Source organism: Berghia stephanieae, chromosome 12, assembly GCF_034508935.2.
Source record: "Berghia stephanieae isolate SIO BIC M18660-M18661 chromosome 12, UCSD_Bste_1.3, whole genome shotgun sequence".
NCBI lineage: Eukaryota > Metazoa > Mollusca > Gastropoda > Nudibranchia > Aeolidiidae > Berghia > Berghia stephanieae.
Genome location: NC_088371.1, coordinates 20,696,484 through 20,711,103, shown reverse-complemented (window position 1 = coordinate 20,711,103; position 14,620 = coordinate 20,696,484). Strand labels below are relative to the sequence as shown.

Below are 14,620 nucleotides of genomic sequence, written 5' to 3'. Positions count from 1 at the left end.
TTCCACCTCCTAATTTTTCTACTTCTTCTTCTTCTTCTTCTTCTTCTTCTTCTTCTTTCTTTTCTTCTTTCTTCATCTTTTTCTTCTTCTCCTTCTTCTTCTTTTCTTCTTCTTCTTCTTCTTCTGTCTTCTTCTTTTTCTTCTTCTTCTTCTTCTTCTTCTTCTTCTTCTTCTTCTTCTTCTTCTTCTTCTTCTTCTTCTTCTTCTTCTTCTTCTTCTTCTTCTTCGATCCCTGGTGAAGACGAGAATTTTTAACACACCCCCTTCTCCCTTGTCCACCGAGTAGTGATTGGGTAGCTGGCTATGTTAGATCTGACGGGAAGTACTTTGCGATAAGTTAGCATCCTATCACAAGGGTAGCAAGCTATTGCTATTTTTCGTTTCTCCAGGATAAATTAATGGCTCTGAAGGACAAAATATATACAACAAAACGAAAACCAACATCTAACTCTGATGTTTTCGAACAAAGAAGTTTATTGTTTGAATGGCAGTTCTTGCATTAAAAAAACACCGAATCATGGATGGATGACGTAGGTACATAGAAGGTACTGACGTGCAAGAGACAACTTGCAATAGTAATAGTCATTATAATAATATTAATAATAATAATAATAATAATAATAAAAATAATAATAATAATAATAATAATAATAATAATAAGTATAACAACAATTGCAGTACAGTACTCGCTCGATTATAGCACGCCAAAATCCAGCACGCTCTGTGTTACAGCACGCAGGAGGAAAAGGAGCGAATTTTGTCTACCTACAATAAAAAGTTGTTACCCACCATGAGCGTCGGATGTGGGCACGCTCGGATTTTAGCACGCTTTTTTGGCTTCTCCCAAGATCGTGCTATAATCCAGCGAGTACTGTAGTAGGATAAAGAATACATAATTATTATCGTTTTTATAAATGAAGAAAGTTTATTATTAGTTATTTGGTCATAATAATAATTATTTTTATTAACTTAAGAAGCCGGATAACTTTTGGAAACCATTGCAATTTATTAATTTAAGAATGAAGTAACTTGCCCCTCTAATAGAAGTAAGAAATTTTCATTGTGAAACAAGACTTAATGAGAACCGGTGGAATTCATTATCATTTTTTTTTAAATCTCCTTTTACTTTTTTTTCATGGTAAAAAGAGACTCATTCTAAATGATGCGACTTGATATACGAAAATGTATCAAACACTTTTTATAAAATATTATCGATGGATCTAATTAAATATTGACACTAAAAGGGAATAGAAGTTCCAATAATATTTGATCAAGACACACGATGTGGAAGTTAGAAACCGTCGCATATTAGGTGTGGTATGGCATTTTTACCTAACAATTATTGCTAGTTTTAAATACAGGTAATAATAATATGTTCCATCAGAATGAATTGTATCAAAACATCTTTTATCAGTTGTTTCTCTCTAAAAAAATATTGACAAGTTATTAAAATTAGTGAATGAAACTATTTGAGATGAGGTGAGTAGGAAAGTGCCAGAAGAAAATAGAGAATAAAAAATTTCGCGGCAGTGATGGGGGTTTGAACCCGCGACCTTACTGGTATATTAGTATTCTCTATTTTATAAATTATGTGTACTTTAAAATGGTGATTCCGCTTTTAAAATGTGTTTACTAATTTGTTGACCCGATTTAAATTACCCTTCAATCACTCTATCGTGTTATGTTTTTACTAAGTTTATATAATGTTCTGATGAGTTTAACACGATCCATCAGCAAATAAGCGATTATTAGAATGATAAAATGAAATTTTGAAGATTTGTGAATTAATATTTAGCAATCGAGTTGCATTAACCCTCTCCTTACCGGCCAGTTTCAGAATTTTCCCCAAAACTTCACATCCACCCAACACAAAAATATATTTTTCTTACTCAAACAGAAGATTATCAAGTACATTCTATGCATAATATTGTTCAGCTCTACAATACAACGTCAAGTTTTTATGGCTATATTAAACACATTTTCTTCAAAGTTTGTGAGAAACAAGAATAATCAGATGAGAAAGTTGTTGGTTGCATCGTAACGAATGTGACGATTTTCCTGTAGTTGGTAAGGAGAGGTGGAGTATTTTATTTTGCTAAAATAGAATTTCTTTTGCTCTGATGCACACGGATTTTACATGATTCATCTGCAAATATGCGCGATATTTAAAATGACATTTTGAAGATTTGTGAATTCATATTATTTAGCAATCAAGATAGATAACTTAAGTGTTGTAGTAGTATTATTTCTGTCATAAGTAGATTTTGTGTTTGTTTCATTTAAGTTGTAATTATTACGACATACTTTTATAATGATTGACAACAATAAATTATAACAACAGCAAATAGTGCCATAATCGTAACAATCCAATAATATGACTATTGAATTTAACTACTGAAAGAATTTATTTAAATGCGAAAGAAGAACAAATATCTAGATATATTTTTAAAAAATCAATACAAAGAATTCATGATTACTGCCGACGTGTAGATATGTGTATTACAGGTTTAATAACGCAAATTATTATTGGCAAAATTTGGCCAGAAAACTCGTCCTTAAAATATCGATCGATTTAAATGACTCTCATCTTGGCAAAAACTCTCAAACCCGGGACTTCGGCGAAGTCGGCATCAATTTGATCTTTACTTTCGTTTGCAAACTATTATATATTTATATCTGCAAAATTAACAGGGTATTGAAAGATCTTTTGACCTATGTAACTCTTATTGATTAGGATATGATATAAATAAATTGGACACAATGATAACAAGATGGATTTCCATCATTTTTTTTTCTTTTGCAATCTAATATACTTCTTCCATAGTAACAGTAAACACTTCAAGATTCGATTAACTTTATCGCATATGCAAGATGAAGAAGGAAAAGCACGAGGAGATGGACAAATCATTAAAATCAAGTCAACAACACATAATATCAACGTTTTAAAACAATCGTATTCCATAATACATCATCAAATCAATTTAACTGATACATAATATTTTTATTTGTCTATTTCATAAGGGATGAATCACATTGACAGATACATAATATTTTTATTTGTCTATTTCATAAGGGATTAATCACATTGACAGAAACCCAACGATTAAAACAAAGCCAGCATTTGATAACAAAAATCGCAGTACATAATTCAAAATGAAATCAATTTGACTGACACTTTATTTCGTTTTTGTTTTGTTTTTTTGTTTTGTTTTATAATGGATTAATCGAATTGACAGCACCTAATGTTTTATGTACACAGAATCAAACATCTTTTAGTAAGCAACGTTATAATAATAATAATAATAATAATAATAATAATAATAATAATAATAATAATAATAATAATAATAATAATAATAATAATAATAGTAATAATAATAATAATAATTAGCATGAAAAAGACTAAAAAAACAAGATATTTTAAGAAAAATCTGCTCCATTCCAATACAGAAGCATTCGCAACAAAATAGCGCAAAAGTGGCATAACAAGTTTAATCCATTTACTTATTGGATTGGAAGGGATTTGATAAAACATCGGAACCACATCCTCAGGCGTATGAATTTACACCATAAAAGCAGTCAGAGCTTATTGTTTCTTTTAGTTCCATAAACCAAACTGGAAAATAGTCTGCGTTATGGATTCAAGGATTAAAACGGTTATTTTTAGTCAATTGCCAATATAACTCATACAAAAATATAATATTTTCATCAACAAATCAAGTAAGTAAAATCATGGTTATGATTGTGACTTTTAGCAAAATGACGAAACCACGTGATACATTAGTAAATTAGTCACACCCTAACAGAACACGTCATCTTATCCTTACGTTGATCGGCGTTGCTGAGGTTGTTAACTTCATGTGTTTTGTAAATTAAGTTTAAATGCTTTTGCCTTTTACATAAACATGTTGCACCTTATTTATTTGTTGTTTAGAACAATCCGTTGGACATTATATTGAGTTATTTTGAACTTTAAATCATGGAATCAAATCAGCTACCAATAAAATGTCTTTATTTTATCTGACGTTCTTGCACTTGAAATTCCACAATGGTCAAACATTTAAGAGAAATATTCATTTCTCTTCTTTCTCTCTTGTTGTTGTTGTTGCTCTTCTTCTTCTTCTTCTTCTTCTTCTTCTTCTTCTTCTTCTTCTTCTTCTTCTTCTTCTTCTTCTTCTTCTTCTTCTTCTTCTTCATTTTATTCTTTCTTTCCGACGTATCCTCCTTAGCCCCATCTTCACCATCCTCCATCTCATTCCTTTCTTCATACTTTTTCTTCTTCACAATATTAAAACTGGTAAATTTATTATACTGATATATTTTTTTTTCATTAATCTGTATCCATTTAAATTGCATAATGAAATACTTAAGCGAAAAAGTTTAATATCGGAATATAAACAATAATTTTGTCATCGATAAAATACGCAAATAAAGATAAAAATTCTTACCCAATCAACAAAACACATCAGAAAAAATGAAAATCTTTAAAATGTGTCTTCAGTGTATTCCCACGAAAACGTAGATGAAATTTGGGAACACGGGAAAGATTGGGGAAGAATTTGGAGGCAAAGGAATGTGAATAATCATATTTCTTAAAACAAATTTATTATAAAAATCAATTTATGAAATTCTTTCCTCTTATGACTAATTATTTATTCAATCTCTTATTTACCACCTATTTAATGGGTACACTTGAAATGCAATGAATAAAAAAGTAAAAATATACACTGTTTTTAAGAAACAATTAGAAAATTTGATAGCTATAAACATGCGCGAGGTAAACAGATTTTGTAAATTGTTTTGATCTTTTCTTTATATTAATTCCAAATGAAGTGAATCAGAGATAGGTTGATGTAAGTTCACTCGAGTACGGTTTCCTTAAACATACGAATTATTCGAACTCATTGGAATTTTTCAAATTGTTTTCTTATCGGATTTTTGTTGCAGATGCGGGGAATTCAAAGAAACCGAGCTCGAATGACGGTCAGAGTTATGAAGCAGGGTAATAGAATAAAAATAGTCTACCACTCCCCATAAACACTAAAGTGTAATGATATCAAGTTTACAATAATTATTTGTAACGTCAGATTATCAAGCGTTAAAATTCACTAACATAATATTTCAAAAAAGGAATGTGTCATTTATTTTTTAATGTCTTTTATTCATAAATAACAAATCGATTGAGGGTTAGAATAATGGGACTCTTACACTTTTACTTTTTGGAATTCGAACTTCGTTCCCAACGCTCACTCGCAAGCTCGTGCAACAATCGGGAATACGTCAAGAATTTTTTTAAAAAGATATCTCAATGTATCTAGTGCGTGCGGTAATAATATCGTTTTAAGAAGAACTTTTTAAAAAAATTGAGAGCAGGCATTGGTGTCAGATGAAGATTCTGAAAAATGACTATAAAACCGTGCCAAAACAAGAGAAGAGAAAGAAGAAGAAGAAGAAGAAGAAGAAAGAAGAAGAAAGAAGAAGAAGAAGAAGAAGAAGAAGAAGAAGAAGAAGAAGAAGAAGAAAGAAGAAGAAGAAGAAGAAGAAGAAGAGAAGAAGAAGAAGAGAAGAAGAAGAAAGAAGAAGAAGAAAGAAGAAGAAGAAGAAGAAGAAGAAGAAGAAGAAGAAGAAGAAGAAGAAGAAGAAGAAGAAGAAGAAGAAGAAGAAGAAGAAGAAGAAGAAGAAGAAGAAGAAGAAGAAGAAGCATCTCGACTGATGCAGGATGATTTATGTTTTGCTTTATTTGTTTTCTTGTATTTTTTTTTTCTGCCTTCTCTGATTGACACTATGCCAAGCATACCTTTTCGGAATTTTACAATGGGCCAAAGCAACCATTGTTTTAATCTTAAGAATCATTTTTTTAAAAAATCTGTTCGCCATTCACCAATCACTTTCAACCTGTAACGTCCATAGTTAAAAGTTCTCCAGATGCTTTATTAACAATTTTATATAATTTTTGGTATTCAAATGAAATGTGATCTGTCGTGAGGAACAAGAAGATGAAATTTGAGATTAACTCTCTCCTTACCAACTATTTTCAATATTTTCCCAAACTGTAATTTCTACTTAAGAGAAAAATTGGTTTCTAAACTTACACCGAATAGCGTGCTTACCATAATTTTGTTTACAAAAGAAAAGATCTACAAAACAACATTAAATCCTTATAAACTAAACAAAGATAACTTTTCAAATTTTGTGATGTATAAAATAAATATGAATATTGTATTGTAACAAATTTGACTACTTTCCCGTATTTGTTTTGGAATTGGACTACTTTCCCGTATTTAGTTAGGAGAGGGTTATGGCAAATTTACTCGTTTTAGGAAGTATCAAGGGTTTTTTCGTGTTCTTTTCTTTTAGTTTGTTTGTATTTTTATAGCTTAAAAAAATATAACTACATCCACTGTCCCCAATGTTGTAATTTAGTCTCTGTGTTCAATTTTGAGCGCCAGGTTCATCCTAATGTATCACCGGATTGAGACGACTGGTCACATATTTCATGTAATGTGATGCATCTCCTTGACAAGTTACCAAGTAACCAAGGCATTGCATGGGAAAATGTACGTTCAGTGTTTGAATTGTAAACAGTTTCACCACACTATTCACTCATTTATGAAATTCAAGGCTCATCAAACATGTTGGGTTGTAAAATAAAACTGCAGTTTTTGTTTTAGCCCTTTTATGTCTTTTATCATACGAAGTCGAGAAAATATTCACCTTATATAACAGCATATTCTTTTCATGTCAACTAATTAAAGACAAAACAATTCTTTTCTTCATTTATAATATCAAAATATGCTTCCTTATGCTTATGTCCAAGCAACGACGATATATCAAAACATATAAAGCTTCAATGACTATCACACGACAAATTATTAAAATTATTAAACACGTAAAAAAATGGATGGTGTTAAAATTTTTCTCACGTTTAGTTAATTTTTATAAAGGGGAAAATCCGAAACGTCAACAAATTAAATGTCTGTTTTGTGTTGTTCATTGAAGCTTTACATGTATTCACATTTCATTTTTTCTTCAAGCTTATTTTGTTTTGTTGAAAATAAATTCGTTTTCAAATATTGTAGGGAATAAATAAAGAATAAAAAGTACGCCGTTGAGATATTGGTTTATCATACGAGAATCTGAAATTGCATCAGGTAAATAATGTCACCAGAAAAAAAAATCTGAATTATTGCCTTTTGGAGATGGGAGGTAATAGATGTAAAATTATATGACTAGTAGATCGCCGATAACTCTTTTTTTTCATGTTTGTCTGTGCAGCGTTTGGAATGAAATTCACTATAAATATGTTCCTTTTAGGTAATTTATCAAAGCAAACAAAACTACTGTTTATTGTTTTCTAGTAAAACATGCTTCGTTTTAAAAGTCTCGGGAGTTATTTTTTTATTTGCCGTTTCCTAAATTATATTTTGGGAAATTCTTATGGTAATAGGTTGAACATATGAGGACACCGGTGCCCCTTTAGTTGTTTTTTTTTTTAAATACACGATATTCCTGTCGTAAAGTGGAAATCAAAAGAATGATACTGGCGTGAGAATCTATGCCTTGCACAGTCATAATGCTGTGGCTATTGACTTGAGTAAGGCTAGTGTTGTAAAAGAATTGACGACTTTAACATCAAAATGGCTGTGTTCAATTCACAACACAACTCAAACCTATTTTCATTTTCTTCTTTGTCTTGTTAAGTGATGTATACACCTCGTTGGAAAATAGGTTACAAGCAAGAATGCTAAGAACAATGGGCTTCTTAAACGACCACGTATCTATACAAACTAACTGATGAAGTCCCTCCTCGGCCCAAAACAAACCCGAAGGTATGGCGGTTTGAAATAATCCGGACTGAAGAATGATACTTCGGTATTAATGTCGGCTACATCATTGAAACGAGATGGATTTGTAGCTGCCGTCAGCTTCCATCAGACCTTGCATACAGTGCTGAGAGCACTTGTAACCATATCCTAGAAACTGATCCTGGTCATGGCACCAAACAATCTTCCAACGTGAGGTAGAGAGGAAGACAACCGATAATTCCCTTAAGTGAATACCTGACAAATCGCTCCCACTTTCCTTGCTTTGAGCATAGGGTGAACTCTATTTCTGGTTATAAGTCTGACTAGTCTAATCATCTCTCATGATTGAAAAATATGATTCTAACCTGCGACGGAAGTTCCTTAAGAGTTCACAACATTATGAGAAGACAGGGGGTGGGGATCAACAGATTACGGTCTCAAACTAGTCTGACAGCAGGGGTCCCTCCATACAATAAGATTCTACCAGATTTGCACACACATCCAAGTCACAGAGAAGCACTGATCAACGGAGAACATAGAATCTTGCTGCACAGAGTGACGTAATAAGAAAAAAAAGCTCAACAAGTTTCTAAAAATATGGATCAACCACGGCTGAAGAAATGAAGCTTTAATACGCTCTAAGAATGTGAACAGCGCTTTTCTGTGTGCATTGATAGACATGGAGATGTTGTCTGACTACCCGGCGATGCTGTTGCTTTCTCTGTGCAGTGCTCAAGAACTGAAAAAAAATGTGCAAACCCTAATATTATTACACTACCGCCTGCTCCCTAATATCTCCCAGTGCTCAAACATGACATCTCATGAACAGAGTTGGACAGAACTGTATGCCCTTCACTTTATCTTTTGGAGTCACCCGACTTCTCACACAGACACCTGCCACGCTGTGTAACCATGAGCAAGCCATCTCAGACCAGTTCACGAGTAGGTGCTTTTAGGCGGTTCTTATTACCACTCAAAGAATTTTTTTGCCCAAGAACAAAATAGTTTACCATAACATTTTTTTGGATATAATATAATTATACCATGCCTTCAAAGTGTTATAAATCTGTTTCGAAGTTAAGTGGTAAGGGGCCCGAGAAATTTAAGTGTTCCAAAAATAATCTGGCCCCTTCTCCACAATAAAAAAAATAATTCCAAAACAAACAAAAACAAAACACGCCTGAAAACGATGATCTTACAATGTACAGCTTTATTCTCGCTTGTGACATCTTAAAGCAATGTATATACATTAAAAAAACGGAATAAAAAATAAAAACAAACAATAATAAAATAAATATTTTCCAAAAAAAAAATAATTAACAAGCTTTACCTAGCTTTTTTTTAAAAGAAATAAACATGCTTTAAATGTTTACAGGAAAACTTCCTAAGCTATCCAGTCAAAACATTTTTTTTCGAGAATTGACTCAATTAATAAAGAAAAAAGCCTATGCAATGATGAACACTACAATGAAAAAACACGAAATTCTATTTAAGCGTAATCAATGATGAAGCTGGCCACAGATCTCACAAACTAAAAATAGCAAACGATTTTTTAAAATGTTATTTTCAATTCATCCATTTTTTTTGTTCTCTGACAGAAAAAGCATAACAATACGTATTAAATATGAATTATGAAAAAGTGTATGACAACGCAATATTCATTATGATTGTATGTATAGATTTTTTTTTCAAATACAACAAAACGATGGTCGGCGGATCAAACCTCTGAAGTCCCGATTTTAACGATCAGCGGATCAAAACTCTGAAGTCTACATACGAGCTTTGAGCTCCATGTTTTATTTAATTTTGGGCGGATCAGACTTCTGATGTCAGAGGGGTATGATCCGCCCAATATTAAATAAAACATGGTGCGCAAAGCTCGTATGCAGACTTCAGAGTTTTGATCCGGCGATCGTGGAAATCGGGACTTCAGTTGACCCGCCTATTATCGATAATGAATGACGAAAGATACTGAGATAATTAAAATAACATGAGAGGCAAGGCTTGAAGAATGGGAGCTGTAATAATATTATAGTAGGACTGACGACTAGCTTATACACAGCATGTAATTTCTTTAGTAGTAGTAGTAGTAGTAGTAGTAGTAGTAGTAGTAGTAGTAGTAGTAGTAGTAGTAGTAGTAGTATAGTATAGTAGTAGTAGTGTAGTAGTAGTTAAGTAGGTAGTAGTAGTAGTAGTAGTAGTAGTAGTAGTAGTAGTGTAGTAGTAGTATAGTAGTAGTAGTAGTAGTAGTAGTAGTAGTAGTAGTATAGTAGTAGTGTAGTTATAGTAGTAGTAGTAGTAGTAGTGTAGTAGTAGTAGTAGTAGTAGTAGTAGTAGTAGTAGTAGTAGTAGTAGTAGTAGTAGTAGTAGTAGTAGTAGTAGTATAGTATAGATAGTAGTAGTATAGTAGTAAGTAGAGTAGTATAATGTATAATAATAATAATAATAATATAATAATAATAATATAATAATAATAATAATAATAATAATAATAATAATAATAATAATAATAATAATAATAATATAATAATAATAATAATAATAATAATATGAGAATATAAAATAATAATAATAAAATCAAATGAGAAGTTGTAAAGTATTTATAACAAATGAAATGATAGTTTAATTTTATTACAATTATTTCATAACGATATTAATAATCCATAACAATACGTCATCCTAGTCATAGCAGCAATAGCAATACTAAACACTCTATACAGGGATGTCAATAGGAGAGCCTCACTGGATCCATTCTAAAAGGGTAGACAATAAGATATGAAAGAGGCGGGGGGAGGGGGGGGGGGTGGAATCCAACCCCCCTAAACGAATCTAAAAGACTTAGTGGTGCATTGCCTTTTAATATAAAAATCTGAAAAGTTCGTGTATAGAACCAGTGCCAAAGAAAGCAGGCAGAACATCCCAAAAATCAGAAGGTCTGTGGTTCGATTTCGGGTCCAGACAGACGGATCTGTTTAAAACAGATTTATTTTTTTGTCTGTTGTGTACTGCTTCTTACAAAATGGAGAGGAAAATAATGTGAGTAAATAAATGTGACTCATATATAAGGGAACAACACAAAAACAAACGACGTTTTGGCCTTTGGTCCTCTAGTATAACATATTTAGCGTTTACTTGATGAGGCCAAAGGCCGAAAAGTCGTTTGTTTTGTGTTGTTCCCTTTTATTTTCTTCTCCATCTTATTGGCTCACTTAGTTTTTGCCTCTTAAAAAACCTTTTAAAAAGGATTTCTATTATACATGGTCTGTGCTATAAAATTATACAACTACAAACCTTTTTGAGAAATTGGAACAATTAAAATTTATTTTTTTCGGCCTTTTCAATGTCATATTAATTTATTTAGCAGCTAGATCGACGACTTCAGAATATTGAAACAGGATAAAGAATCGTCCGGACTCCAAAGAGACAAGGCAGAACTGAATGTTTTGGATTTGACCAATTTCTCTCTAAGGTTGCATAGAACCATTACGAAAGAGTCACAACTAACCCCAAAATCAAATTTTGCTGTTTTCTTTTCTCCTGTTGATGGATTTGTCTGAACCCCGAATGATCCAGTTTCTGATTTGCCTTAAAACTTTCTTGCTACGTCTTGGAAGTACATTTTCTGAACCCCAAATTATTCATTCTCTCCGATTTGCCCTAAAACATCCATGTTATGCTTTGGGAAGTGCATTTTCTGAACCCCAAATTATTCAGTCTCTCATTTTCCCTAAAACATTCATGTTTATCTTTGGGAAGTGCATTTTCTGAACTCCAAATCATTCAGTCTCTCATTTTCCCTAAAACATTCATGTTATGCTTTGGGAAGTGCATTTTCCGAACCCCAAATTAGCGAGTCTCTACTCTTAACTTGTCTCAGAAATTGACCTTCTGAAAGGCGTAATTTTAAACTAGAGTTGTATCCTTAAAGAGACACCAGAAGTAGATAGGAATTTTCTTTGTTGGAGAATCTTGATTTATGATTCCGCAGCCAGAAGGAAAAATTCAGTGGACAGAGATATACCTTATTTTTCAAAAAACCCTAGAATGGCTGAATATATGGACGAAAGTAGATATCACACTTGTAATAATTAATTACACTCAATGCAATTCCAAATTTCCAGTCATGTAGCAACTCCATCAACATTCCTGTACGCGTACACAAAAAGGTTTGTCAAATCGTTTTCAATTCAATGAAAACAAAAAAATAATCAAAAGACAGAAAAAAAAATATGCCAAACATTTTAAAGATATAACTTGTTTTGGAATTTGGCATTTAAAATGTCCAACTTGGCATCTCTTGTACACAATCAATATGGTATACTATTACAGAATAAGCTCTATATTATATATTCCAAAAAAAAACAAAAACAAAACAAAACTGAATGTTTCCAGTGAATGAGCGCATCATGGCATAATGATAAATTGATATAAATGTGCCGAAAAATGTTTGAATGAGCGTGAAAAAATAATAAATACCAAGTGAACTGATACGAACCGCATGGCATAGTGTACTGCCTCACTTGCAACAGCATTACATGATGGGTCTTTTTTTTCACTTCAATAGACCTCACATCGCTTACTTTGAAAAAAAGATGTAATGCTGTAAGCATCCCCGATAATATTAGCCATGATTCGCCAGTCAAAAAGCTGCGTTATTAATCATAATATGAAAATATAGGGATTATGATTGTTTTCTCCGTAAAACAAACAAAAAGAATCTACGAAATCTATACATCAAGCAACACCGTCTCAAAATATAAATCATTTCATCCCTTTTTATATTTAGGTATGCTTACGAAATGTAGATTGGAAAACATTACGAGAAATCGCGAAATTATATGGGAATCATTCACAGTTAACAAACATAATATCATAGAAAGCTGAGACTGCGAAATCAGATGACATCGCGAGCGAAAGGCAATGAGTCAAATACGTGTTTTGAATCCTAATGACTTTAGTGTTTGATGATTTGATATCTAATATGTTAACTGCAGCAATAGAAGATTCAATGAATATTCAACACATTCATTTCAATTGTTTCTAATAAAATCATGGCGAAATACACGACTGCTGTGCCGTAGAGAAATGTGCTCGAATAGCTGGTGATTCTTGTAAGTATGCAGCGGCTGTATCTTGTGTAGTTCACTGTAATGACGTCATATTAGTGTTGCTATGGTGTGAACGTTGTAAACATTGATAAAATCCGGGAATAAACTATGATTAAACTGGTGATCCACCATCTGCACCGTTTTCAACCTGTAGAGAAAGGAGAGAAAAATTGTCGATGAAATTGAATTGAAATTTACTTTTTTTTTTTAAAATAATGGTGGTTATGATGATGATGATGATGATGATGATGATGATGATGATGATGATGATGATGACTGATGAAGACGACGACGATAATGACGACGACGATGATGACGACGATGATGATGATGATGACGACGACGACGACGATGGTGATGATGATAATTTCTTGAGAATGCGGGAAGAGGAAAAGGAGGGGATATGAGGAGAAGAAGAAGGAGGAGGAGGAGGTTGGAAAATGAGGAGGAGGAGGAGGAGGAGGAGGAGGAGGAAGAAGAAGAGGAGGAGGAGATGGGAAAACGAAGAAGAAGCAGAAGAAGAAGAAGAAGAAGAAGAAGAAGAAGAAGAAGAAGAAGAAGAAGAAGGAGAAGAAGAAGAGAAGAAGAAGAAGAAGAAGAAGAAGAGAAGAAGAAGAAGAAGAAGAAGAAGAAGAAGAAGAACAACAACAACAACAACAACAACAACAACAACAACAACAACAACAACAACGATGACCAGTCTGGTATTGAGTCGGAGAGATTCTCACGCTAAAAAAAAATTAAATTGAATTTATCTTCGAGTCAAATCATTATGTGAATGGCATGTTAGAAATAAATGAGTGAATATGATTTCCATAACAAGAATGACTCAAACGCGGTGATTCTAATAATTCTATACTGAAACTAGGCTGTCTGCATAATTTTTAAAATGGCCAAAAGCAACACAAGATGATCTCAAGCTCGATTTTCTAGCCAAGCAAGGGAAATTCATATTAATGATTTGTGACTCATTGTCTCAAAACGGTATTTAGTCGGGATGATGAAGATGCAGAAAATGGAATTTGTAGCCAGAAATATCATGCTTAAGTTGAGTTTATATGCTTTATAGAAGAGAAGGAATATCATATTTTACTGTGCTAAATACCAACGTTTCATATTTTTGACCAGTTTAACTATAATTTGACTTTTTAGCATCTGGTCCATTCCGACATAATACCGTTTTGAGACGAATGGTCACATATGATTTTAAGATTTTTTTTTCTTGTTGATTTTCATGGTACTGCATGAGCTCAAAAGCAAGAAAAACCGTAAACGCGTGGACATTAAAATGCGATGGGCGGGGAAAGATAGTATCTACAATGTGTAAAATATTATCATAACACGATAAATCGTTTAGATAATTCATTTTTAAAATCATAAATGTCATCAAAAACATCCCTTATGTGTTACAGAAGAGCGTTAAATGAGTCTAAGGTTTCAAAGAAAATCAAATATTTTATGTCAAAAAAAAACCCCAAAAAAACCCCCAAAAAACAAAACAAGTCAAAAAGAATAAAAACACACAAAAAAGACAAACAAACAAACAAACAAACAAAATGATAACAATTACAAACACTTTAAACATCTTTTGGCAAAGTGTTTCCGAAGACAATGCCCCCCCCCCCCCTTAATCACCACCCAGAAAAAAATAGCTCTTTGATCAGACACATGACACATGATGCAGAAAGTTTATAAATTTAGCAACAC

The 14,620-nt window shown here is 32.5% G+C and overlaps 1 protein-coding gene across 16 annotated transcripts in view; it reads right to left on the bottom strand.

Moving 5' to 3' along the window:
• Nucleotides 1–11,330: 11,330 nt before the first annotated feature.
• LOC144958343 (uncharacterized) overlaps nucleotides 11,331–14,620 on the bottom strand; it is a 280,562-nt gene continuing 277,272 nt past the window's right edge. For all 16 annotated transcript variants that reach the window (XM_078890268.1, XM_078890267.1, XM_078890266.1 and 13 more), the window contains one exon: nucleotides 11,331–13,061. In XM_078890268.1, the coding sequence (XP_078746394.1) occupies nucleotides 13,026–13,061 (36 nt within the window). In that variant the 3' untranslated portion in view covers nucleotides 11,331–13,025. The remainder of the gene's footprint in view (nucleotides 13,062–14,620) is intronic.